The sequence below is a fragment of the Odocoileus virginianus genome, chromosome 10, assembly GCF_023699985.2.
Source record: "Odocoileus virginianus isolate 20LAN1187 ecotype Illinois chromosome 10, Ovbor_1.2, whole genome shotgun sequence".
NCBI lineage: Eukaryota > Metazoa > Chordata > Mammalia > Artiodactyla > Cervidae > Odocoileus > Odocoileus virginianus.
The window spans coordinates 14,344,566-14,371,301 of record NC_069683.1 but is presented as its reverse complement, the minus strand read 5'-3'; the positions used below and the strand labels follow the sequence as shown (position 1 = coordinate 14,371,301).

Below are 26,736 nucleotides of genomic sequence, written 5' to 3'. Positions count from 1 at the left end.
TTCATCCTCTCCCCACCTCTTTCCCTCCCTCCATTCTAGAATATGTCCTGAACATGATGCTGGGATCTGGGAAGACAGAGTTGGGTGTAAAACCTCCCCCAGCCCTGCTCTTGGGAAGTTCCTTAGACTCCTGGGAATAAGCACCCTTTCATTAAACAGTTGCATGAGGAGATGCGTAAAGAAGGATCGGTAGATGAATACGGGAAGTCCTGAGAGCAGCGCTGACTTGGTGGGCGTGCGACCAGCCTCCCCCGAGTTCAGAGCTGGACTGGCTGCTCTTGTGCTCTCGCCTTCCTGAAGCTCAGACTAAGTTTCTGAAGCAGGCACCCGCATTTTCCTGTTGGGTTCAGCCCTGCAGATTAGAGAGCAGCTGGTGGTGGTCTGAGAGCAGGAGTGGAAAGGCCTCCGCCCCCCGCCCCCACCCCCGGGAGAGACAGTTGAATGGAGACGAAGGGTGGGGAAGAGTTAACCCGGCGGGTGTGCGTGGGGCGCAGCGCAGGGGAGGGGAGGAGGGCCTCGCAGGCAGAACAGCATGTACGAGGCCCCGCATCAGGAAGGCGCTTGGCACGTTCCAGGAACAGAGAGGAGCCAGGGAAGCCCCGTGCAGCAGGCGAGGGGGGAGGGGCGTCAGAGGAAGCCGGCCAAGTCCCGGGCCCCGAAAGCTCAGGCCTGTCTCTGTGCCTGCTCCCAGGGTCTTTGTCTCTGTGATATTTCCGCGAGCCCTCTGCGGTGCCCTGCTGCCTTCTTTTCTCCGTGCCCTCTGCCTCTTTCTGCCTGCCCCAAGGCTTTCTCTAAGATCCCTCTCTCCGCGCTCTGGTTCCTCTCGCCATGGCCCCCTCCACTCCTTCTTCTCCCTCAGCATGTATCTTCCTCTTTCCCCTTCTGCTTCTTATAGCTCAGGATGAACGCTGATGCCAGGGCTGGGGGGTGTGGAATCTCCCGGCCTTGCCGGGGCGGCTGTCCTTTGGGGCTGTAGTTCTTGGCACTCACCAGAAGGGGGAGCACTCGAGACCACCCACTTTCAGCTCGGCTTCTGCACACATCTGCCCCCACCTGCGGTCCCAGCTGGAGGCCGTCTGGCTTCCCAGTAACCAGCAGGGCAGGAGGGCTCCAGGGATGCCAGCCGGGCCAGCCCAGGGGAATATGGCTCACAGAGACCCAGCCTTCCCTTCCCAGGCCCCCTGCTGCAGAGAACATGCTAATTTCCTGTCTGGCCTGGGGGGGCTCCTGACAGGGGACCATTCAGAGTCAGCTATTAAGAAATAGGGAAGAAACAGGAGACCCTCCAGTCCGACTTTGGTGTTGTCCAGATGAAGCTAAGCTTCGTCTGAAACTAAGCTTCAGACACAGAGGTGGTCTCAGGACTAGATTCAGAATAAGGATTCGAACCTGGGTCTTGCCAGGTCCCCGAGAATCCCAGCTCCCAAGTTTCAGGAGGATGCTACTAAATTATGAGAAAAAGAAGGGGGCTAGCTCGGTGAAGTCTGTTTCTTAAATTCTGTCTTGCTCATCCTTCTGTCTCCCTGAGACTGAAGGTAATGAGATTACCAAACGTGACGTGAGCTGGGCAGGGGGCCCAGGACCCCTCCACCGCAGGCGGGATGGGCCCTCCTTTTCCCAGCTGCTGCGGCACTTGGCCAGGGGCTGGGTGGGACGAGGCCCTGAAAGGGAGGGAGCGACGTCACCACAGTACATCCCACTCCTTCCAGCACCACCCCCCGCCCCCCACCCCGCCACAGTAGGAGTCCAGCAAGCCGGGGGTCTACGAGGCACTCAGCTCTCTGCCATGCTGGCCTGAAGGAGATGCCAGGGCCCTCGGGAGGCACGTGGCCCAGGGCAACCTGAATCTGTCTTCCTGTCACCTTCCCTGGGGTGGTTCCGAATTCAGCCCCCCACCCCGCATACAGGCAGAGAGATATGCTTGTCTGGAGGGTCAGCCTGTATGTTTTTCACTCTTGCTATGGGAATTAGCTCAGCACAACCTTGGTCACGAGAGAGCCACCGAGATCCGAGAGTGTGCAGGGCTGGGCCCCTCCCTGTGACGGGCCACGCGGAGCAGTCTGCCTGATGCCATCGGGTGTTCCTGGGTAGATGGGATGTGTCTGCTCCAGGAGCCCGCCTGGGGGCACCAAGGGGGCAGCAGGGCTGGGTGTCCAGGTAGATCTGCTCTGCCCTGTCTGGGCTTGTCTGTCCCAGCACCGCCATCCCTTGCCTCCTTTCTCCAGTCTGTCAGCTTCCCCCACCGTGACCAAAAGTGGCAGATTCCAGCAAGGCCACAAGGTGGCCCCAAGCAACTCAGAAACGACCGCGTGGAGGCTGGAACTCGGGGTGGTGGCCGAGAGCATCATAGTACCTTTCTGGCAGGTGTAGAGCTTTGCAGAGCGCCTTTCTTCTGTTCTCTTGTGGAGTCTTCTTAACAGCCCTGCTAGATGGGCAAGAAGTCGGGGAGACAGATAGAGCAGTTGTTATCTTTTCTTTGAGAAACTAAGCTGCAGAGAGAGGAAATGAGCCCTTGGGTTGACATGCCGTCACTGGGACTGCGGTCCCTCGAGAAACGTTGCTGTTCCTGTGATAGGAAGGGGGCCTGGGGACCGGGGGCATTCATGCTCACCTGTTTCCCTGGGGTGTTTGGCCCAAACACCCCGGGGACCTATGGAGTAGATACTTTTCTACGGCTGGATGGGGAGGAAGCAGGGGCCAAACTAGGCTTCGGGGTAGCAGGGTGGGTGGAAGCTAGGTAACTTTGCCGGTGCGGTGGGGGGGGGGGGTGTCCAAGCCCAGAGCTGCCGTCTTTCTCCAGGTTGTAATCATTCGCCCTTCTTGGTTTTTTTATCCCTCAAGATGACGAAGATGAGGAGGCTCCCGGGCCCTCGAGGCCGCCACTGCGGGTGCCCCTGCGGCCCTCGCCGGAGGAAGAGGCCTGCCTGGCCAGGCCCACCCTGCTCCGTTCCTCCTCCTCCTCTGACCAGTCCGAGACGGTGGGGCCCAAGCCGGAGGCCCTGCCTCGGCCCTCGCCCCAGGCTGCCTGCAGGACCCCTCGGCACCCCAGCCCGCCCAGCCCAGGCCTGGACTGGCAGCTCCTCCACGCCCACGCCCAGCAGACTGAGGTGTTTCGGCAGTTCTGCCAGGAGCTGCTGACCGTGCACCGGGACTTGGCAAGCAGCATGCAGGCCGTCGGCCAGGCCGTGGCCGAGCTGACCAGCCGCGTCAGCCAGGCGTGCCAGACGCTGATGGAGATCCGGGATGGGGTTCGGGCATCTCAGCGGGGGCCTGACGGGGCCGCCCCCATCGGCCCCACCCCCCCAACCGAGGCTCACCGGGTGGAGCCCCCGCAGGCGCCCCCAGCACCAGCTCCAGCACGGACTACCAGGTCTCGGAAGAGAAAACACAGTTTCTAAGCCGGCCAGTCTGCACTGGGAGGAAGAAAGCTGGAGGAGGGGCGTCTGGCCTTGAGACGGGGGGGCCAGTCTCTCGTGTCCACCATCGATGACCTTGTAGGGTGCTGGGGGGAACTGTCATCTCCTCACTGAATACAGGTTGGCTGCCCTGGGCTCAGCCCGACTCCCTCATCTTTGGCAGGTGCTCAAGATGCAGGAAGAACTGCCTGCTCAATGCTTGCTTGGCCTGGAAGGTCAGCCTCCTCTTGGTCTGCATCCCGCAGCAGCAGGCCTTGCAGGGAAGGGGGCTGCAAGAGCATCTCAATGGAATCCTGCTCTCCATCCTCAGGGCTGCTGCACCAGCCTCCCAGGCCCTGATTCTGCTGCTTTTGGGGGAGGGGGGGCGGGGGGTGGGGGCGAGGCCTGCGGATGGCCAGCAGAGCTCAGCCCCTCCAGGAGGGGCAGGCCCCTCCCTCCCCAGGGCTCTGAGCCCCGGTGGGTGGCGCCCCTGCCTGGCCTTCTGCTTGCCCTCTGTGCGTGTGCGTGCGCACGTGCGTGTGCTCAGCTGCCGTGCTTGCCTTTTATGGGGCGGGGAGGAGAGCCAGGTGACGTCGTCAGAGGAAGGGGAAGACACGGCCTGGCGATCTTAGAGCACTTTACGCTTCTCCGAGCCTGTGAGCTCGGTGGGTCCTCAGGACAGAGCGGGAGAGGCGGCCGAGTCGGGTGTTACGGTCATCATTACTGCCATCCTCATCTGCATTTCATAGATGACAAATGAAACAGCATCATCTACTCTGGGGTGAGGGCAGAACTGGAAGCCGGACCTGTGGATTTTTCCAGCTCCCCTGTCAGAGGCCAGATCTGGACTTGGGAGGGGTGTTGCTCCTTTCCTGCCCCTGCCAAGCCCTCTGGGATTTGAGTGGGAGGCAGCAGCAGCATTTAGGATGTGAGTCCACCCCTGCCCTCACACCTATCCCTCCCTCCACACCCCTCCCAACCCCGACCCCAACACTAAGGCTGGCAGCCAGTGGCTGGGAAGAAGTAGGGTCCAAATCTCAGGATCTAGAAGGCAACCCCTCCCCTGGCTTCTAAACGAACCCAGAACCCAGCAGGGCTCCTGTCCCATTCCAGGTTCCAGCATGCCATGCCTCCGCTTGCTTGGGCTGCCTGTGCACTAGCTACACACATCTCAAAGCTTCGTGTTTGGTCTTGGAGTGTGGGGAAAGAGCCGGGTTCTTAGAGTTAGGGAGGGAGTTGGGGGTGGGGGGTGGCAGTTGCCAGCTTAGCTCTGCGTCCTCTTTGCTCCCTGGCCTGAGGCTGCAATATATCCCCAGCCAGCCATCCTTCCACACCAGCCCCCTAGAGCCAGAGTGGGGGCCGGGAGGATTGCTGCGCCCAGTGCCTGCCATGGCCGTTCCTGGAGTGCTGCTTCTAAACCGAGCCCGAGCTTTGCCCCGTGCTGGGAGAATGGAGGTCAAATGCAGTGTCCTGGGCTCCTTCTCCCATTCTGTGGTTCTTTGGGGGTTCCCAGTCCCCAAAAGTGAACTCTCCCCTGTCTGACAGCCCGATGGCTTGACTATATTGCCTGGCATTGCCCCACCCTCCGATGCTGGAATCAAAGATTGCCTTCCCAAGTATTTTTGTTAAGATGGCAATAAAAAGAATTGATCTCACACTTGGAACACACTTGGTCTCCAGCATCTTTCTTTGGTGTATATTCTCTTTCTTCGCTTCCTGTGAAAACCTCAAGGCCCCCAAAGCAAGGGTTAGATGACCGAGGAAAAACGTGTTAGTGAGAGGGGCTCAAGTGCCCCTGGCATTTTCCAGGTCCCATCAGCTCTCAAACGCCCTGTGTTGCACCCTTAGAGGAAAGGAAAGGAATTGATGGGCTGAGGGAAGCAAAGCATCCACATAAGAAATTGCTTCACTGCGTTTAATTTCTCTGCTCATCAAAAGTGAGACGTTGCTCAATGAATTTTACCTTTTGTCCCCTAAAAGTATGTTAGGGGTCCTAGGGGAAAAAGCCCCACCATTTCTGGCAGGAGACTCAAGGATCAGGGGCTGTCCATTTGCCAGGGTACCTCAGGGCCCACTGTGAGACACTCACTTTTTTTGCTCACCTGCCCGCTGATCTGGGTGTCTGGCACAGGTAAAAAGCCCTGCTCAGCTAGATCTGAGGCTTCTCACGAAGTGATTTTCTCTGGCCCCCCTGGGGAGTCTCCAGCAGGAAAGGGACCCCTGACCTATGCATTGCCCTGGCTTATTTCCAGTCACAGGGAGAGATTCTCCCAGGCAGGAAATGCCTGGGTCCTGACCAAGGATCCATCCACTTTCTGGGAGATTTCAGCCTGCCTTTGATCTCTTGGAATCTAGGTCCTCCTTTGTCATTCTCGACCAAAAAGCAGGGTCATGGAAATCAATATTATCCAATCTCCAGGAGATGCAAAGATGCTGTGAAACCAGGCCTGGGGGTCTTTCCCATCAAGGTCAAGGTGGTGACTGGCTGGCCTCTCCCTCTGGTCCTGGGGAGAGAGGAGGGCACATAGGAAGCAGAAGGGACACAGAGATGCAGAGACTTGTCAACTTCAGATGGAAAAGTTTTCCGCTTCTTTTTCTTGGCTTCAGTGGGAATGTGGGGCTAGCAAGTTAAACAGGAAGGTGAAACTGGTGCCAGTGTACGGAAATGAATGAGCAGCCAGTTTTAGCTTTAGACGAGGACATTAGTCCTAAGAGTCTGAGGCGTCCAGCCATGCCGAGGGCTGGCTGAGTGGTGTTCTCTTAAAGTCTAGGTGATGATCTGGGGGGGTTGGATGCATGATCCAAAGACCTTCCCAGCCCAGAGACCTCGATGCCTAGCAGAATACAGAGCCCAGCCTCTCCTCTGTCATTCTTTTCCTATCTCTGCCTCGGGGTCTGGAGCTGCTTCTTTTCCATCAGAGACAGAGCCACTGGTTGGGAGTATCTGAGCCTGGCCTTTGTCTATCCCCTCCGACAAAATAGATGCCCTGTAGGTTATTTTCTCTCTTGAGTTGAAACTGATAGTTCATTTCCTGAGCCAGTTAGAAAATATGGTGCACTTGATCAGACACAGTGGGTGAGGTCTGAAAAGTGTTGTCTTAGGGCTTATCTAGCCAATACCCAAAGTCAGCAAAGAGTTGAGAGTAAAAACAATCCATTATCATCATGAAAGTTTCAGTCCAGAATCACCCCACCACCATCACCACCACCAACATCTGCCCCCTTGATTGCTTCAAAGGGTTTGAAAAACTGTCAAATAAACACTAGTGTTCACAGATCAGCCTGTGCTGTGCATTTTCTATCATCCTTCTGACATACTCTGTGCTTCCAGCCAACAAGGTAGTGACCTGGAAACAACAAATAGAAAGATTCTCACTCTCTGGAAGCCTTCTGTTCCAGGAAGGGCCCTTGTTCACCTGTAGCCGTGTAATGGAACAGGGTGCTTCTTCATACAGGGATTGTTGAGTGAGGACAGAGGGATTCTAGGAGTGGATCCAGCCATTTGGGTGTTAACCGCAAAATACTTGAAAGTGGGAGACCTGGCTAGAAATAGTTGATGTTGGGACTTAGCTGGCTCCATTTAGCTTTACTTCAAAAATGATATAACATAAACATCTTTTCAGGGGAATGGATTGTTTATGATTCACTGAGAGTTCCCATGTGTATCATATTTCAAATGCCAACTTTCAGAACAACCAAATACAACTGGATGCTGAACCAGTTTTGATCTTTGAAGATACTTTGTGATCTATACAGAGTTTTGGAGTTCTTTTCCTAAACATTTTAACAATTTATTTAATTGAAATATAGTTGATTTACAGTGTTATGTTGATTTCTACTGTGCTGCAAAGTAATTCAGTTATATCTACATATATATGTGTATGTAGAGATATATATATTCTTTTTCATATTCTTTGTCATTATGGTTTATCACAGGATAACGATTATAGTTCCCTGTGCTATACAGTGGGCTTCCCTGCTGGCTCGGCTGGTGAAGAATCTGCTTGCAATGCGGGAGGCCTGGGTTCGATCCCTGTGTTGGGAAGATCCCCTGGAGAAGGGAAAGGCTCAGTAGGACCTCTCTTCCTAAATATTGATTCTTGTTGGGCTAGGAAAGTATGAGGAGGTAGAAAGGGAAATGGACTTGAATCTTTCTAAACCTTCTGACATCTTCACCAGGTTGCTCTTTGGAATAAATCCCTGATTGTTTTGTATTCCTCATCTACTTTTTTCTCTTCAAGTTGAATGTCAGAGAAAATAATTTTATCTTTTTTTAGAGCCAGATAGCTGTTTAGAAACTGGAAAAAGGAAAGACTGTATACTTTTCCCCTTGGGCTCTGTGATTCAAGTGATTCTTGTTAGAACAAAACATGAATGACTGGTTCGCCTCCCGCGTCAGGGAGTAGAGAAGTTTGATCTGCCTCAGTTCTGCTCTGTGCTGACCACTAGGCTGATTAATTTTGGATGTCAGATCCCAGGCTTTTGCTAAAATGGGGACTGGAAAAAGAGTGCACATTCAGAAGAAATCTCACATATGAAGAAAAGACAGATTTCTGCAGCTGGGGAGTCGAGATTATATGTGAGGGGCCCTATGTCTAGGGTACCACAGATGTGGATTCCCAAAGCTGTGGCCACCACGACTGTCCCCACTGCCAGCCTGGACTGGAATTGGTATTTGTACTGGAATTGGCTTTTTTAGGGGGTGGGGGAGAGGGCTTAACAGTAATAATTGCTTATTGAGGAAGACTTGGAAAGTGCAGAAAATTATAAAGAAGTAGAATCATCTATAAAAGCTAATCACTGTTAAAACATTGGTGTATTTCAAGTGGTTTACCAGGCTTGTTTTTAAAGCACGATTAGAACCATAATACATCAGTGCTATTGCTTCCACTTTGCATTATATCAGGACCATTTTTCCATGTCATAAAATATTCTTTGAAAAGATTTTTCTGTAGATGAGTAACATTCCAGCATACAAATATACCATGGTTTATTAAATCATCTATCTGGTATTAGACATTTAGATGTTGCTTTTGCACTATTACAAGCAGTGAAACAAGTCAGTGTTGTGGTGTGCAGAGTTTGCATTCTTGATCCACATCTTAACATTTGGATATTTTTTTTTCTTAATTTTACGGAAACTGTGGGAAAATCCACATAACATAAAATTTACCATTTTAAGTGTAAAGTTCAGTGGTATTAAGTACATTCATAGTGTTGAACAAATAGCACCAGCATCTGTCTCCAGAACCCTTTTCATCTTCCCCAACTGAACTCTGGACCCATCAAACACTGACTCCCTATTTCCCCCTCCCCCAGCCCCCGGCAACCACCATGCTACTTTCTGTCTCTGTGAATTTGACTACTCATAGAAGTGGGATCATATACTATTTGTTGTTTTGTGACCGGCTTATTTCACTTAGTATGTGTCTTCAAGGATTGTTCATGTTGTAGCATGGATCAGAATTTCCTTCCTTTTTATGGCTATTATTCCATTGGGTGTATATACCACATCTTGCTTATCCATTCATCCATCAGTGGACACTTGGGTTACTTTCACGGTTTGACTCTTGTGCATAATGCTGCTGTGAACGTGAATGAACACACTTGCTGGAGTCCGTGTTGCCAGCTTGTTTCCCAAAGGGTTTTGCCAGTTCATTCTCCTTTAGTATGGGAAACCCTAGTCTTGCCACCTTTACCAGTACGGAGCTGATCATTTACAAAATTATTTGTGCCAATGATACGATGTGCTACTTTGTGTCTCTTTTCTTATCAGTGATGTTGAATGCTTTCATTTATTCATCATCCATTTGGATTTTTTTGCTGTGAACTATTGTTTCCCTCAGACTGTTCCAAGTACAATTCTCTGGGCTGGGCCAGTCAGACATACTTTGATTTCTCCCCTAGCTTTTGAGACAAACCATAGCATGAGGAAAAGAAGGGTTTTTTGCGGGGGGAAGATAATTGCTTTACAATGCTGTGTTAGTTTCTGCTCTACAATGAAGTGGGTCAGCCTATGTATACATATATCTCCTCCCTCTTGGACCTCCCTGTTTTGACTGCCAATTTCCTAGGCACTTGGATAGCGCAGAACCCTAAAACTCCAAATAATGTCATCTTGTCCATTTGATCTGTACAGCTTCACCTCCCTGCAAATGCTGCATCGTCTCACTCTTTGGAGGTGAGTGAGGTGGCAGGTTGGATATTGGAGATGTCATTTCAGGGAGAATGTGTGAGAGCTGCAAATTCTAAGGGCTCGATAGAACTTTGAAGGTTTTCTGGGCATTGCTAAGTTGGTACTTTACATGCCCACAACGGAGCCATGAATTCTGGTGGGAAAAGCACACACCTCAGTGCTCTATTTCCCCTTTATTAGCAGTGTGACCTTAAGCAAGTGACTTAGCCTCTCTGAGCCTCAGTTTCCTTACCTGAAAATGACTTCGATTAAGTGGTTGCTCAGCTTTCTTTGCTTCTTATTTACCACCTCTCCTGTCACCCCTTGGCATCCTTTCTTTTTTTTTTTTTTTTAAGACTTTGATCTTTAGCATTGATTCATTGATTTTGTGGGCACCCTTGTCACATGGGTTTCTTCTGCTAGGCTTTGTGACATACTGGATACAATTCAAGGATTTCACCCTTACCACCATCAGAGGCCTGTGGGTATCTGGGAGCCCCTGCACTTAAAAGTTAGTGAAGAGGGGGACTTCCTGGCAGTCCAGTGGTTAAAGCTTTGCCTTCCAATGGAAGGGGTGCAGGTTCGATTCCCACTGGGGGAGCTAAGTTCCCACATGCCTTGTGGCCAAAAAAACGTGTAAAATAGAGGCAATATTGGGTATCTGGGAGCCCCTGCACTTAAAAGTTAGTGAAGAGGGGGACTTCCTGGCAGTTCAGTGGTTAAAGCTTTGCCTTCCAATGCAAGGGGTGCAGGTTCGATTCCCACTGGGGGAGCTAAGTTCCCACATGCCTTGTGGCCAAAAAAACGTGTAAAATAGAGGCAATATTGTAACAAATTCAAATTTAAAAAAAGTTAGTGAAAAATAGTTTTCCAGTCGCCTGTCTATCTGGGGTTGAATCTTATGTTTACCAGAACCTGGGAGGTGGGCAGGGCAGGTGTCATTTCCAGGCTCAGAAAACAGATTCTTAGGGGCACAGAGGCTTGAAGTCACACCAGACAGTGAGGCAAGGGGCTGGCTGCAGCTGGGGTGCCTGCCCTCGGCAGGGCGGCTGCCTGTAGAGTTTGGCAGGTGCCCACATGCTCGTGGACGTCCAGCCACCGGCACCTGCCCAGCGCCATGCCTGGTACCAGCTGACACTCACCGAAGAGTGGCCCGCGCCGTCTCACCTGTCTCCCTCGCCCCCAGGTACGTGGTCATCTCCCGGGAGGAGAGGGAGCAGAACCTGCTGGCCTTCCAGCACAGCGAGCGCATCTACTTCCGGGCCTGCCGGGACGTCCGGCCGGGCGAGCGCCTGCGGGTCTGGTACAGTGAGGACTACATGAAGCGCCTGCACTGCGTGTCCCAGGAGACCGTCCACCGCAACCTGGCCCGAGGTGAGTGTCCGCCCGCGGGCGTGCGCCACGCCCTCCCCCCAGCCCCAGCGAGGCCGGAAATGCTTCTGTAGGCGCTTCTAGGAAATCCGATGGGACGTACTGTACACGGGGGAGACCCAGAGGAACTCAGGGAAACGGATGGGCTAGATTGGAGCAGCTGCTCTGGGATGGACCCCGGTGTGTCCTCCTCCCCCAGACAGGACCAGGAGCCCTATTATAGATGTTTCAGAGCATGCGGGAGTGAGACAAGTCTCCAGTGCCAATCGTACAATCAAAATTGATTCTGTTTCCCCAACTCAGATTGATGGAAGGATGTTGTAAACTGCCACTGGCTAGATAATAGCAGCAATAACAGGTGGTATTTACTAAGTACTTAATATGCGCTAAACGTGTTTTCTACAGTGTCCCGTGTAACCATTTCCATTAGCACCTGCTCTGTGAATGTGCAGTGAGAATTAGCTGGATAATATACATGCTAATGCTAGCATGTGGATTATTCTCTCCATCTTACTAGTGTAGAAACGGAGCATCAGATAAATATAGTGACTCACTCATCAGATAAATACAGTGGTCAGCAGGGGCAGAGCTAGGCTCCTAACCCGTGTCTGTCTCAGTCCAGGGTCTAAGCCCTACAGTGTGGTCTGGCCTCCGAGACAAAACCAGTTTCTTCCTTGCTTCCTCCTCATCTCATTCCTAGCTGTTCTAATGATACACTATGAAAGAACAATTTCTCTTAGAAGAAAGTTGGAGAGAGGTGGGAAGGTGAGTTTATATATGGATCATAGCCTGGTGGGTGGGTGTCCATCCAGGCTCCATTTAGATGAGTCATTTGAAAGTGGTTTAAAATATTCCCCAGCTCCTAGCCCTTTGCCCCTGTGAGTCCATCCTCAGCCCTGCCAGCACAAATGGGTAAGCCCAGGTCATTTTTCCAACGGGACCTTCCTTGACCTAAAACCACATATCCAAAGACCCAGAGTCCATCTGGTCCTGGGAACCAAACCTACACCCAAGCCTTACCATATTTCTGACCAACCTACTTATTGTAAATAAAGCTTCATTTGGACTATGAAGAGAAATGATGAAAAAGGGGTGAGAAGGACCCACTGGAATTATGCTATCTTCAAAACCAAAACAGAACAAAGCAAATTGTGGACATTGAGAACACAGCTGCTACCTGACTTGGTAAAAGGTATCTGGTGATTGGATGGGCAGTGAGAGGAGATCCAACAGATACACTCATCTCTTGTCTTCTTTGGAGCTTGGTATTGGGCACGTATTTGCCAATTACACTTGGGAAGGCATGTTTCCACGACATGATTGCAGTGGTTTCCATTTGATCTCCAGAGGTGCCATGTATGAAAGTGTCTGGTACAGAGTAGGCACTCAATAAATCTTTGTTGAATGGATAAAAGAAGGAATGAATGAAGACTGTCAAGAAATCTCCAAAAGAATCTTATCATCAGAAGAGGAGAAAACCAAGCTGTATCTGAGGACACAGGTTCCATCCCTTGGCCATGATCTTCTTGAATTCTTCTGGATCTGTAATGCCTTTTTTCCCCCGTGTCTTCTCCAAAGAACCGCAAGCTACATCATCCTCAGAGAGCCCTGAGACCCAAGGGGAATGCTCAGAGAAGGACATGAGCTTTCAGGAGTGGTTCAAAGGAGCGTGGCAGACAGACTTGAAATCTGTCTGCCAAGATGTGTGAAGATACAGGAGGAAGGAGTGTCGTCAATTCCTGGCCAGGCTGAGAAAATAGGAAGGAAACTGAAAGCCATGATGGGCAGGGTCCGAGCAGAGGGTGGACTTAGCCCCAAAGCCCTTGGGAGCAACCCTGGGGCTCAGTGTCCTTTAGATGTGTCCATGTAGCCTGTAGCTTTGGCAGTATCTCATTCAGTTAGTAGTGTCTGAGATCTGTGTGCCTGTCCTGCTCTGGAGAGGGAGTCCCCCATGCTCAACCACTTAAGGTCTTACATGGAAGGAGACTTCTTTGTAATTGGAGGTTGGAGCCCCGCTAAAGTCCAGAGCTTGAATTATTATTCCTTACTAAGTAGGAACTCTCATTGGTGGCTTAAGTGGTAAAGAATCCTCCTGCCAGAGTAGGAGATGCAAGAGATGTGGGTTCGATCCCTGGGTTGGGAAGATCCCCTGGGGAAGGAAATGGCAACCCACTCTAGTATTCTTGCCTGGGAAATCCCATGGACAGAGGACATTGGCAGGCTACAGTCCATAGGGTCACAAAGAGTTGGACACAACTAAGCGACTGAGAGCATTAAGTAGGAATATTAGTTGGAGCCCAGAACTGCTTCCTAAAGAGCATAAGTTATTCCTCTGTGGTCATCTTTTAAGAACAGGATGCATCTATACATGTGTTCAAAGACTTTATTTATTTGTCTACTTTGGGTCATTGATTTACTTTATGGTGTTTCCCCCATGTTTTGTGGAGGCTTTAGGATCAATTTCATAATGTTTAAAGGTCTTCTTTGACCCACAGATTTTTTTTTCTGGGAGCCTTCACCCCAAAGAAATCTCCTGCTCATCCTAGAAAATTTGAATAACCTTGACCTTGAGCAGAGAGGCATGAGGAATCCCTGGTGATGTGTAGCCTTGACTTCTTGACATCCTCGGCTATTTACTGCCTGAGTGGTCCATGAGAAAGTTCAAGGGTAGCCACTGACTTTAATCAGGAATTCTGATGGGCAAGCGTCTTATCTGTGATACGAATGTGTTGCATTTTTTAAAAGTTCTCTTCATCTCCACCCTTTCTGCCCCTCAACTGTTACAGAAATGAGTTTCAGGAATTAAAGTCATTCCTAAGTGTTCATTTGAGGACAGAAATTGAGCATCCTGAATAGGTTGCTCCCTTCTGAGCTAGGGTCATACATGGGCCGGGCACAGCACCCCATGCCAGCTGTGGGATGCAAAGGCTCAATCACAGTATGGGACATCTGGGTTGTATGCAAAGAGCCCTTGGCCTTCATTTGGAGGCCCTGCTCAAACACAGCTCTCAGAAGCCTAATTACAACATATATTCAGATTCACATCTCCCAGGACCCTGCCCCTGATCTAGGAAACCTTTGAGAGTTCCTCGCTGCATGGACAGCTGGCTGTCAGGACCTTCTGAGGGTACCTCTTAGCATCTGTCCCCGCAAGCAGCATCCACACGTCTATAGCAATTTGTGCAACTGTATTAGCCATTTTGAAGAATCAGGCTAACATAATATATTGTTGGGGAGTTCACCAAGATCTTTGACATCATTTACGCGATAGAAAGAAATAGAAGAGGAAACATCAGAATTGTCAGGTAAGGAAACACAGTGGCTGTATTTTGAGCATGCATTGTGTCCACGCATCCTGCTTTATCATGCTAGAGTCTGTCATCTTGGAGCCCACAGCAGCTGCCGGTGTCCCTGACTTCCCTTTTCTTCCTGCCTTGGTCATCAGTGAGACCCACAGAGGTTTAGGCCATGCTTCCTCACATCATCCTATCTTCTGGTTACTGGAAGAATTAGAAAGGACAGTTGCTATAAGATGGACTTTGCCCTAAGGGAGAGTCAGGGAGGAGAAAGAAGTGGGACTTGGTGCTTTGTGTACCTTTTACCAAGTTGGGCTTCCCTGCTGGTTCAGACAGTAAAGAATCTGCCTGTAATGCAAGAGACACGGGCTTGATCCCTGGATCAGGAAGATCCCTTGAGAAGGACATGACAACCCACTCCAGTATTCTTGCCTGGAGAATTCCATGGACAGAGGAGCCTGGCAGACTACAGTCCATGGGATCCCAAAGAGTCAAACATGACTGACTGAGCAACTAACACACTATCAAGTGGAAGTAGCCATCTTCCAGTTGTTAGGACTGGAGGGGAAGCCTGGAGGCATGAGAGCTCCTTATGCACTTAGCTGAGCTATGTTACCACCCACTCAGCTTACCACGTGGGACGTCATCTTTTGGGATGACAGGATGGTGAGTTCCTTAACTTCCAACTCCCCACACCGACAGCATTTGCTCAACTTATAAACATACCTGGGTTTGATCTCTGGGTTGGGAAGATCCCCTGGAGAAGGGAACGGCTTACTCATCCCAGTATTCTTGCCTGGAGAATCCTGGACTCTATAGTCCATGGGGTCGCAAAGAGTCAGACACGAATGAGTGACTTTCACTTTCACTTTTTGATACATAAGGCTATGTTGAAACTGCCTCTTTAAAAGGAGGTCTCGCCACTTCTTGGGGTCCTTTAACTCCAGACCCCATGATCCATCCCTATTTCTTTCTATCATGTAAATGATGTCAAAGACCTTGGTGAACTCCCCAACCATATGTTAGATTAGCCTGATTCCTCATTGAGTAATCTGCCCCCCTTTTTGCCACACCTGCTCCACAAGGCCAGACCCAGAGGGATGTGTCAAGCGACTTCCTGACAGGAGCGCTTTGTTTTCTGTGGTTTCTCCTCTTCGGGGCTTTTCCCCACTTCCTCACACCCTGGTTTTCCTTCCTAGGAGAGAAGAGGTTGCAGAAGGAGAAGTCTGAGCAGGCTCTGGATAACCCAGAAGACCTGAGGGGTCCCCTTCAGCTCCCTGTGTTGAGACAGGGCAAAAGCCCCTACAAGCGTGGCTTTGACGAGGGGGACGTGCACCCCCAGGCCAAGAAGAAGAAAATTGACCTCATTTTCAAGGATGTGTTGGAGGCCTCGCTGGAATCCGCGAAGGTGGAAGCCCACCAGCTGGCACTGAGCACTTCCCTGGTCATCAGGAAGGTCCCCAAGTACCAGAACGACGCCTACAGCCAGTGCGCAATGACAATGTCACACGGAGTGCAGAATGTCAGTCGGACCCAGGGGGACGGGGACTGGAAGATCCCCCAAGGGGCTTCCAAGGAGGCCGGCCCCCTGGAGGACGAAGAGGAGGAGCCTTCATCGTTCAAGGCCGACAGTCCCGCCGAGGCCTCCCTTGCGTCCGACCCTCCCGAGCTGCCCACCACCTCCTTTTGCCCTAACTGTATTCGCCTAAAGAAGAAGGTCCGGGAACTTCAGGCCGAACTAGACATGCTTAAGTCTGGCACACTTCCTGAGCCCCCCACCTTGCCAGCGCAGGTACTGGAGCTCCCCGAGTTCTCAGACCCCGCAGGTAAGTTGGGGTGGATGAAATTGTTGTCCGCGGGAGGAACGTGCGGTGGACAGTGTGGAGGGGGGCCAGGCGCTCCCTGGGGGTGCCACCTTCAGGGACAGACCCGGGAACTCAGAGGCGGGCACCCGTCGCAGTCCATGCCCTCAGCTGCCTCCGACAGGCCGCCTTACAGCTCCCCTGGGGGCTTCATGTCTTGCCCTTGTATCCTCCTCGTCAATAAAGGAAATTCCGCTGCAGGAGGGGGTGTGTGCTGTGTTCTTGACCCGTTGCCTTTCTCCGGTGTCTTATTCCAAAGCCCATCTTCTAAACTCAAGCTTTCTCTTCTCTTCCAGTCCCAGGCAGGGTGTCCCATGTGGGAGAGCCCCCGGCCTTCCTGATGGGGATCCAGGGCAATGACCTCCCTTTTGTCCGTTTCTCTTGGCTGCCTGGTTCTTTTAGGGTTGTTCAACCATGAGGGAAGTTTCTCACTGCACAGCTGAATTAAAGATTTACACAGTGCTTCCTTTTTAACCACACCCCTTAGCTCAGAATGAGGTGGTGCAGCTCTTCCAAGCCTGTGTCTTAACTGCTTTCCGATCCCCAAATCACTTGGGGCCCCAGCTGCCTTCCTTTGAGGGCACATTAGTGGTGGAACAAACGAGTCCCACATTCTCACAGTCCCGCCGTGCATCCTGGGACGTGCTCTGTTCCTCCACGCACTTGGCTTTCCTAGTCGTCCTCTTCGGTGGATACTGAACATTTAAGTTCCTTGGGCTCATGCTCGTGGAGGGTGAGGGCAGGCAGCCTGGAGCGTGGTGGTGGCCACTGGGCAAAGAGGATCAGACATGCGTGGATGACAAGGATGCTTACAAGTGAATTCCAGGCTGGAATTCAGTCTATTTCACAGAATATGACACCTGCCTTCTGGCCCTTATTTCCTTCATTTTGGAAACATCTATGTTTGTTTGTTTTCTCCCCAGCAGATATAACGGGTTCCTTTCCCATTTGTCTTCCAGCCTCAGAGAGCATGGTCTCCGGCCCGGCCATCATGGAGGACGACGACCAGGAGGTCGATTCGGCAGACGAGTCCGTCTCCAACGATATTATGACGGCCACCGATGAGCCCTCCAAGATGTCCTCCGCCACGGGGCGCCGGATCCGGCGCTTCAAGCAGGAGTGGCTGAAGAAGTTCTGGTTCCTGCGGTACTCCCCGACCCTCAACGAGATGTGGTGTCACGTCTGCCGCCAGTACACGGTGCAGTCCTCACGCACCTCCGCCTTCATCATCGGCTCCAAGCAGTTCAAGATCCACACCATCAAGCTGCACAGCCAGAGCAACCTGCACAAGAAGTGCCTGCAGCTCTACAAGCTCCGCATGCACCCCGAGAAGACGGAGGAGATGTGTCGCAACATGACCCTGCTCTTCAACACCGCCTACCACCTGGCCCTGGAGGGCCGGCCCTACCTGGACTTCCGGCCGCTGGCCGAGCTGCTGCGGAAATGCGAGCTCAAGGTGGTGGACCAGTACATGAACGAGGGAGACTGCCAGATCCTCATCCATCACATCGCCCGGGCGCTGCGTGAAGACCTGGTGGAGCGCATCCGCCAGTCGCCATGCCTCAGCATCATCTTGGATGGGCAGAGCGATGACCTGCTGGCCGACACAGTGGCGGTCTACGTCCAGTACACCAGCAGTGACGGGCCCCCGGCCACAGAGTTCCTGTCCCTGCAGGAGCTGGGGTTCTCCAGCACAGAGAGCTATCTGCAGGCGCTGGACCGGGCCTTTTCTGCCTTGGGCATCCGCTTGCAGGACGACAAGCCCACCGTGGGCTTGGGCATAGACGGGGCCAACGTCACAGCCAGCCTGCGGGCCAGCATGTTCATGACGATCCGCAAGACGCTGCCCTGGCTACTGTGCCTGCCCTTCATGGTGCATCGGCCCCACCTGGAGATCTTGGATGCCATCAGCGGGAAGGAGCTCCCCTGCCTGGAGGAGCTGGAGAACAACCTGAAGCAGCTGCTCAGCTTCTACCGCTATTCACCGCGCCTCATGTGCGAGCTGCGGTCCACAGCGTCCACGCTCTGCGAGGAGACCGAGTTCCTGGGGGACATCCGGGCCGTGCGGTGGATCATTGGCGAGCAGAACGTCCTCAACGCCCTCATCAAGGACTACCTGGAGGTGGTCGCCCACCTCAAGGACGTCAGCAGCCAGACCCAGCGGGCGGACGCCTCGGCCATCGCCCTGGCCCTGCTGCAGTTTCTCATGGACTACCAGTCCATCAAGCTCATCTACTTCCTCCTGGACGTGATCGCTGTGCTCTCACGCCTGGCCTACGTCTTCCAGGGCGAATACCTCCTGGTGTCCCAGGTGGACGACAAGATCGAGGAGGCCATCCAGGAGATCAGCCGGCTGGCCGACTCCCCCGGGGAATACCTGCAGGAGTTCGAGGAGAACTTCCGGGAGAGCTTCAACGGGATCGCCATGAAGAACCTCAGGGTGGCCGAAGCCAAGTTCCAGTCCATCCGGGAGAAGATCTGCCAGAAGACCCAAGTGATCCTAGCTCAGAGGTTCGATTCCCGCAGCCGGATCTTCGTGAAGGCCTGCCAGGTGTTCGACCTGGCCACCTGGCCCCGGAACAGCGACGAGCTCCTGAGCTATGGCAAGGAGGACATGGTTCAGATCTTTGATCACCTGGAGGCCATTCCCACCTTCTCCCGGGATGTCTGCAGGGAAGGGCTGGACCCCCGGGGGAGTCTGCTGATGGAGTGGCGGGAACTCAAGGCTGATTACTATACCAAAAATGGCTTCAAAGACCTGATCGGCCACATTTGCAAGTACAAGCAGCGGTTTCCGCTCTTGAACAAGATCATCCAGGTCCTCAAAGTCCTCCCCACCTCCACGGCTTGCTGCGAGAAAGGCCGAAACGCCCTGCAGCGAGTTCGCAAAAACCACCGCTCCCGCCTGACTCTGGAGCAGCTCAGCGACCTGTTGACCATTGCTGTCAACGGCCCTCCCATCGCCAACTTCGATGCCAAGCGAGCCCTGGACAGCTGGTTCGAGGAGAAGTCTGGCAACAGCTACGCACTGTCGGCCGAGGTCCTCAGCAGGATGTCTGCCCTGGAGCAGAAGCCAGTGCTGCAGACCGTGGACCATGGGTCAGAGTTTTATCCGGATATTTAGGAAGCTGGCATTGCAGAGTTCACTAAGCTGTTGAATATTTTTTTAATCTATACTCATAAGCTTTGATATATTATATAAATATATATTATATTATATATATATATCTATAAAAACCCACACTGAAAAAGAAATTTTAAAAACCAAGGTGACACGTCCACCAGAAGCTACTGGGAGTTTTCAGATTGGAATAATGTCGGAAACTGACTCTTGTCTACAAAATTTGGCAGCTGTGACACACCCCGTGGAAACTCATTTTCACTCACAGAAGCATGTGCTGGGGCTACACGGGCTCCCACCTGACTGTCAACCAACTCACATAAGCTAAAGTGACGGGTCTGTCATCCCCTTTAGGTAGCTCATTTTGTTTATGTTCTCGTTTGGGGTTTGAGGGGTTTGGGTTTGGGTGTATGTTCTTGCCTTTTTTTTTTTTTTCTTGTTTGGTTTTACAAGTGGGATCTCTTGGGCTCTTGGTTGACACACTGGTCCGGCAGAATCAGACCTCTGATTTTTGGATAGGGTGAGCTGTGTATCCGGATCAGGGTGTTCGACGTTTTCCCCCTCCCACCTGGCTGGAGAGGTGTTCATTCATTCCCGGATGAGCGTTCCTTCACTGTCTCTGAATCAGAAGTGTTGGTCAGACTGTGACACCCACCAGTCCCCATCTGTGTCACCTCTCCCGCCCCTGGGCTGTTGATTCCCTCCTTCCAGTCCCCTGGATCCTAAACATTTTACCTGTTATACTGAAGGCAAAACTGCCTCACAACGGAGCTTGAAATCCTGGGGAGAAGGGAGGACATGAGCCCTTTGCATTCCTGTTTTTTACCTGGTGTGGGAGACCATAACAGAATTCCATTCAGATCCAAGGAATGTGGGGGAAACCCAGAGCCAAGAAGTCCAGACCCCAGTAGGGCAGCGATCTTTGGCTAAAAACACGTAAAATGAAAAGTATGTATTCAATTTACATGAATTATTTATACTCTGTCTTTATAATCATATAATGTGTTTGGGGGTATATTATTTTTTCCTTTAATAATCGAGAAATGCCTGCTAGAGTTCAGTGGCAGATGTCAATGCAAGTTGTGCCCTGGGTTATGCATAACTCCGATGAGAGTCTCTAGACATTGGGTCCTTCTTTTGCAATAAGGCTGATGACAAGCCCTGCAGCCCGGCAGGAAGGTAGTGGAAAAGTGGGGAATGCGTCTATGCCTGTGAACACTTCCTTTTTTGAACAGGGTAGAGATGTCCTCAAAGAAAGGCATAAACAAGAAGTCAGACAGGACTCTCAAGGCATCAGCCTACACACACACACACACACACACACACACACACACACACAGCTGAGATATAAGCTTTAGAAATAGCCACTTGCCTACTCCCTGAGGCAAGTAGTGGTTTCATCTAGAGGAGTCTTGATCAATGCTCTTTTGTTCATTTAATTACCAGTATACCTCGCAAGGGAGTTTTTTTTTTAAACAAATGTGCGTGAGCTGTTAAAAACTTCTGTCCGTGTCTCCACATCTGATGTATGCATATCTGATCTGCAGAGGTCCTGCATTGTGGATGCAGGTTCTATTTGGGGGAAGGGAGGAGGACCTGCATTGTCTATCGTCTGTCTATATGAGCCGCCCCTCTCATTTGGCAGAGGGTGGGCAAAGGATGGGATGATCTGGCCACAGGCAAGGCCTCGGTGTCCCCAACCTGCTCGGCTCAGACATTAGAAAACTGTGGTGGCTTCCTCCCTTCTTGGTTTATTTTGTCTCTGAGGCCTCATGCCACCGATGAGAGCCGGAGTGGAACTGTCAGCGACACTGAACATGTCACCCCCTCTTCCTTGTCCTGCCAGACCTTCACCCCCCACAGACCCCCTTCCCCCACCCCCATGGTCTTGGTGCTATGATAACTTTAGAATCATTGCTGCTAGTCAATAGCTTTTCATTATATAAATATATTATATATATTATATATTATTTTTGAAACTTTTTTGTTTTCAACAGTGATGTAGCATGTTAAAACAAAACAAAACAAAACCAACTGGTTTTCTCCGACTGTCCCACTGCCAGGCCTCATATGCTGCCTTCTTCAACAAATCAATGCACCCCTGCCTGGTGACATTCAACCCTCACTCCCTCCCCAGCCTCACACACTTTCCCACCCTCCTCTGAACAAGGAGAGAATTAGCAGGAACTTGCAAGGAAAGCCCTTTCTCCAGCTTTGAAATTCCCAACCTCATGCATGTCACTTTAAGCTAATGTCTTCTCCCGCCATCCCCCTCGTCCGATCAGGGTCAGTATCTGTGGTCAAGTGCAAAGCACAAGGGTCCACCTTTCCCTCCTCGACCTCCTCTCCACCACGCACCCAATCCACCGGGTCTGTGGGAGAGCTCCCTCTGGACATCACACGGACCAAGATGGGTCGAGGTGGGGCAGAGATGACTGGCAAGGTAGGCCTCCACAGGGATCAGAAACAGTAGTCGGGATCCTTTCTTCTAGCCAACAGATGCCTTACGCCTCCCCCTGCCCACCTCTGCACCTCCCCACCCACTACATCAGGAGACAGGGAGTCATCCTCTAGACCACCACTCATTTGAAAACCAGGAGGAAAGACTCGCTGATGACTGCCTGAGTACCGTGGCAGGGCCACAACTGTTTCCTCTCAGGAGGCCATGGCCAAAATTAGCTCAAATTTTTATCCAGAGGGGAAAGAATCCTTTGGGCCAATGCCAGTGTCTACCTTATTATTTCAGAGGAGCAGAAGCTGGCCACCTGCCTCTGGGCCAGGAGCGTGGACGGCTGCTAGCAACACTAGACTTCGAGCCATCGCCTGCCCAGCCAGGCTCCAGACCTCTGAGAGGATGGGCTCTCTGGAGATTCCCGAAGTTTGGGAAGGCATCTCGAAAGCTCCAGGTGCTCATGGCAGTCTGAAGGCCACTTTGCCTGGGAACAGGGAGCAATTTGGGTGACACACCACTACAATTGATACAGAGTCTTTACCCTCAGAAGTTCCAGTGTTTCTATCCTGTGAATGCTGCGTGCAATTACCCATGGTCTTCACCCCAGGCGTTACCACTCTCTGCCTCCAATAAGGACTCCTGGGGTGTGGGTACTCTTGGGGTCTGCCCACATGCTTGGGCAGTCTAACCTCTCATCGATGAGTATAAAAAGCTGTGGCCAGGTGATCGTTCCATGCTGATGGACAAGGCAGAGCCCTTAAATTCAACCCCTGGCTTAGGGGAGACAACCATTGACTTAGAAAAAATTGTTCATTCTCTGGAGTCGAGCTTGTCCTCATTGGGTTGACCAATTAGTGATTTTCTTCGGTTCATGGAGCAGGTGGGAAATGAGATCAGGTGTGTGGCCGATGGTGCCAAGGAGATACATCGCAGAGCTTGGGAGCCAGAAACCCTTGTAATTAAAAATGGTCTGCTTTTTCTCAGTGGAGGGGAAAAAACCAAAAGACCCGTTGCCATCTTGTATCTGTCTGTGAAATGTGAGGTAGCCCAGCCCTGTCTGCAACTCTTGCCACTTCCCAATTTCCCAGTTTCAGCTGTCTGGTTGGGTATGACAGTCTGGGCATCCACAACACCAGCTCTTTTTGTTTGCTTGTTATTTTCTTCTTGGATGGCCGCTGGGCACATCTAGTGCTGGGCAGAACCTCATTTCCTCAACCTCACTGAAAGACGAGTGGAGGCTCTATCTCCTGGACCCGTGGTTAGTTGCATTCGGTGCTGAGCCCTGAATCTAGGACAGTTGGAGGTCTCCACCCTGGTCCCCGCCAAGTGTTTCCACATTGAGTTGTCTTGCTGAGCCTCCTCTCCTTGACTTGCTTATGTTGCCCCTTTGACTTGGAGAAAGGACCTTGTAATTATTTAAGGTGATGTTTAAATATTTTCCATTTGTTTTGAAGTGTTGCCAAGAGGGAGAAAATAGGCAACAGCGTGTCGAGTGCTGAAAATGATCGCGGAGAGGCTGAAGTGGACCAGACTTGGCCCAGCCTGGGCTGTGGAGTGGGGGCTATTTTGGCTGTTTACCTGTTGCCTCGTGGGGTCCAGAAAGTGGCTTGGGGGTTGAAACAGAACTTCTCGATTCCTTGCCCTTTGTTTTCTCGCCTATAGGACCAGGAATTCTGTATCTAGAGCTCGTTGTGGCTTCCGGTCTGATTTCCAAGTAGAATCCCTGTTCTTTCTTGGTCCCTACACCCAGTTCGGACAAAAGGCTCTGGCCCTCATCCCTCCTCGCCCTTGCAAGCAGCAGGCCAGCCTGGGACGGCCAAAGCAGGGAGGCCAGGCCTCCTTAGATGAGAAAGGCGTGTTCGCAAGGCAAGTTAGTTTGGGACAGTCCCATTTCCGAAGCCAGCCTCCTGGGGGGAGGTGGTGCTGGGTCATGGCTTCTAGGCTGGCTTCCTCCTCCAGTCTCGAGGAGGGGGGAAGAGTATGTCCAGAGATCGCAGGGGCCCTTCTCCTGCTTGGAGGAAGGCCTCTCTCTGCTCTCTGTGGATACGGTGCTTTAGCTGAGTGTCTGGAGCTGTGATACTTTAAGAAACCTTTGAGGTGATCTTTGTGCGTTAGCCAGAGGGAGAAAAAGTGCCCTTTCAGGAGGAAAAATGGTACGGCCCTCCTCTTTCATCTGCCCCCCCCCCCCCATCCCTTCAAGTGGTATCGCCCTGGAAATACCTATGCAATCCAGTCTCCCTAGGAGAGTGCATGGAAGCAGGGGTATGTGCAGTGTATAATACAAATGCTACAGCATATATATTGTATATATGGACATATGCAGTACGTATACACACAGAGTAAGAGATGAAATCACGTCTATATATCTATAAATAATATCCTATATATTTATACATTTCTATGTTTTAAATAGATATAAAAAATAGAGTCTATAGAGAGCTGGGAGAGCAGCGGGAAAGCCTGTCGCCGTGTTGTGAGCAGAGGGAGGACGTGGAGCCTTCGCAGGGGAGCCCGGGGCAGCTGAGCAGGCGGGGTTTGCTGGGAACAGGGCCCCCTGCCGGAGTGTTGGAGAGGAGAGTAGCCAGGCCCTGGCCCTGTCTGCGCACTTTTCTCTCCTTTCCCACACACAGGCTTAGTCTGAGGTCGAAAGGAGATCCTCACCGCCTGGGCTCCCTCCAGAAGTGTCCCCTTTGCCCCCCAACAAGCCTCCGCTTGGGTGGCCCCTGCTGCCCGGCAGTAGGATGTGGTCTCTGACCCCCTGGGAGAGGGACACAGCACAGTTTCCCCCAGTACCCTCCCCCTCACAGGAAGGAGCAGCATGGGCGGCAATGGGAAAGGTGCAGACTGGACCGTGAGGGTCCAGGAGAGATGCCGCGCCCCCACCTCCCCACTTTAGATGCTTTTTGCTGCCCCCCACCCCCGCCATGGAGGCCAAGCCTCTAAAGTACAGCCGTCCTGGCCTCCCTCACCCACTCTTTCATCGCCTGCCAGGGCAGCATCGCCAGTCGGTGCTGCCCACCCTCCAGAGGCTTTGCGGCCAGGGCAGGGGGTGGGTATCAGCTAATGGGAAAGGGTGAGAGAGACATATCCGCACACTCATAAATTCAGTGGCAACTCCAGTTCAGAAGCGGGGCTTTGGCCCAGTCCACTTTGCACAGCTGCTGCTGCTGGCTGCACTCAGGACAGCGCCCCCCACCCCTCTCCTGTGCCCACTGGCGCTGCCGTTAACAGGCAGGTCTAGTTCACGTACACTGTTCTGATTCTGTGACTCGAGGCAGAGGCTGAGCCAGACGCCCCACGCTCATCCAAGCTCATCCACTTCCGCCGAGGAGGGCGCCTCCCTCGGCTTGGCCCAGGCCCGCCCCACTCCGGGATGGCCGGGACGTCTGGGGGCCCGAGGGTCACCGGTGCCCCCGGCTGAATGACGAAGGGCCTATGCAGCCCTGACGGGATCAGAAATCCGTTTCACTTCCAGGTTTCTCTCGCGGTTGTTTTTCCCCACCGTGGAGGCAGAGGGGGAGGGCCCGACGGGGCCGCAGAGGATGGGAGAGAGAGGGCAGCCACACCCTCTGCCCTCTCGGCCAGCCTCTGCCTTTTGGCTCGGCTCCCGTCTCCGAGCCTCCTCTGACCTCCGTCCTACACTTCCATACCATTTACCAACGTACCTCAGTCTCCAGCAGAGCGCCCCCCCGCCCATGCCTGCAGTCTGGGGCGGGGCGGGGTGTCTGTTCTGCCAATGCCCACCTCTTCTCCACTCCACGTCCACCCTGGTCTCCTTGAGCCACCGCTAGCTGCCAACCGGGTCTCCGAACACCCTCCAGTGCCTGGCTCAAGAGAGACCAGGCCGGGCCCGAGCCTTCCTCCCGCGGCGGGGGGTCAGACCCGTGGCCAGGGGATGGGCATCCTCGGGTAGCAATCCCACAATGCACTGTACCTCAGAGAGAGAGCGTCCTCGGGGCGTCAAGGGCACCGCGCCCTCCGTCCAGAGGAGGACGGTCGGTCACTACACTGCTCCCCAAAAGACAAGGGCCAGGCTGCCCTCGGGGCATCCTCAGTTTCTTCACTTTTGTCTCTCTGGAAGAGCCAGCAGTCTGATTCCGTCTTTTTCAGCCCCGCCGTCTCTCTCCTCCTCTCCACCCCCACGCTGCTGAACCGTTTCATTTCAATCACAGAGTAAAATAAAGTGGGGGTGGGGGGAAATACCTAGGAGTCTATTATCACATACATATTAATATGTTAATACTTTCTTTCTTAAAAAAAAAAAAACCCTCGATGTTATTATTTTGCAGACTACGCTTTATAGTACCTGTGTGACGGGACCTAGAACACTGGATACAAATAGAGCTATGTTGGTTTATCATAATATGTACGCAGAAACTTTCCTTTTGTCATATTATCCTTGTAATGTAAGAAGATTGTTAATAAAAGCATTTAAATTTACTCACTGAGGTCGGATCCCTGCCTTCTTGTCTTCCTCCCAAACCCGTGCCCAGAGTGATTCAGAATGAGTCCCACGCTTGGGTGTCAGGTGAGATTGCCTGCCTGCTTCCTGGTCAGAAGCAACTGGAAGAGGCCTTCTAAGTCCGCTTCCTGTTGTTCTTACTTTTCCGATATTCGAGGCCACTTCTAGCTGGTAACGTACACACCTCACCCACCCGTCTGGCCAAAAAGAGGTGTCACCAAAACCATTTAAAATAAATCTCTCGCCCCCACACACATTTACCCCACGAAATTCTCAGAGCTATTGCAGATGAGACAGGCAGGCAGGCAGGCAAAGTCGCTTCAGTTGTGCCTGACTCTGTGTGACCCTAAGGACTGCCGCAGCCTGCCAAGCTCCTCTGTCCGTGGGATTCTCCAGGCAAGAATACTAGAGTGGGTTGCCATGCCCTCCTGCAGGGGATCTTGGATGAGCAGTGTTCTAATTCTCCATCCAACTACTTGCATGATTCTCCACTGAAAGACTCTGTCCCCAGGGAGGGTCCTTCCCAATAGTGTGCTAATGGTGCTGGTATGGGGGTGGGTGAAAAGTGATGTTTTGCCCAAATTGTCTTAGAAAGAAGATGG

At 52.1% G+C, this 26,736-nt stretch overlaps 1 protein-coding gene across 7 annotated transcripts in view; it reads left to right on the top strand.

The window, feature by feature from the left end:
• Window positions 1–26,112, top strand: part of PRDM11 (PR/SET domain 11) — a 92,442-nt gene extending 66,330 nt beyond the window's left edge. For 5 of the 7 annotated variants that reach the window (XM_070473126.1, XM_070473122.1, XM_070473123.1 and 2 more), the window contains exons 6-8: window positions 10,757–10,944; window positions 15,437–16,063; window positions 17,059–26,112. In XM_070473126.1, the coding sequence (XP_070329227.1) occupies window positions 10,757–10,944; window positions 15,437–16,063; window positions 17,059–19,223 (2,980 nt within the window). In that variant the 3' untranslated portion in view covers window positions 19,224–26,112. Of the gene's footprint in view, window positions 1–2,841; window positions 5,064–10,756; window positions 10,945–15,436; window positions 16,064–17,058 lie in introns of those variants that run through there. The other 2 variants (XM_070473127.1, XM_070473128.1) reach the window with 2 other exon arrangements.
• The last annotated feature ends 624 nt before the right edge of the window (window positions 26,113–26,736 follow it).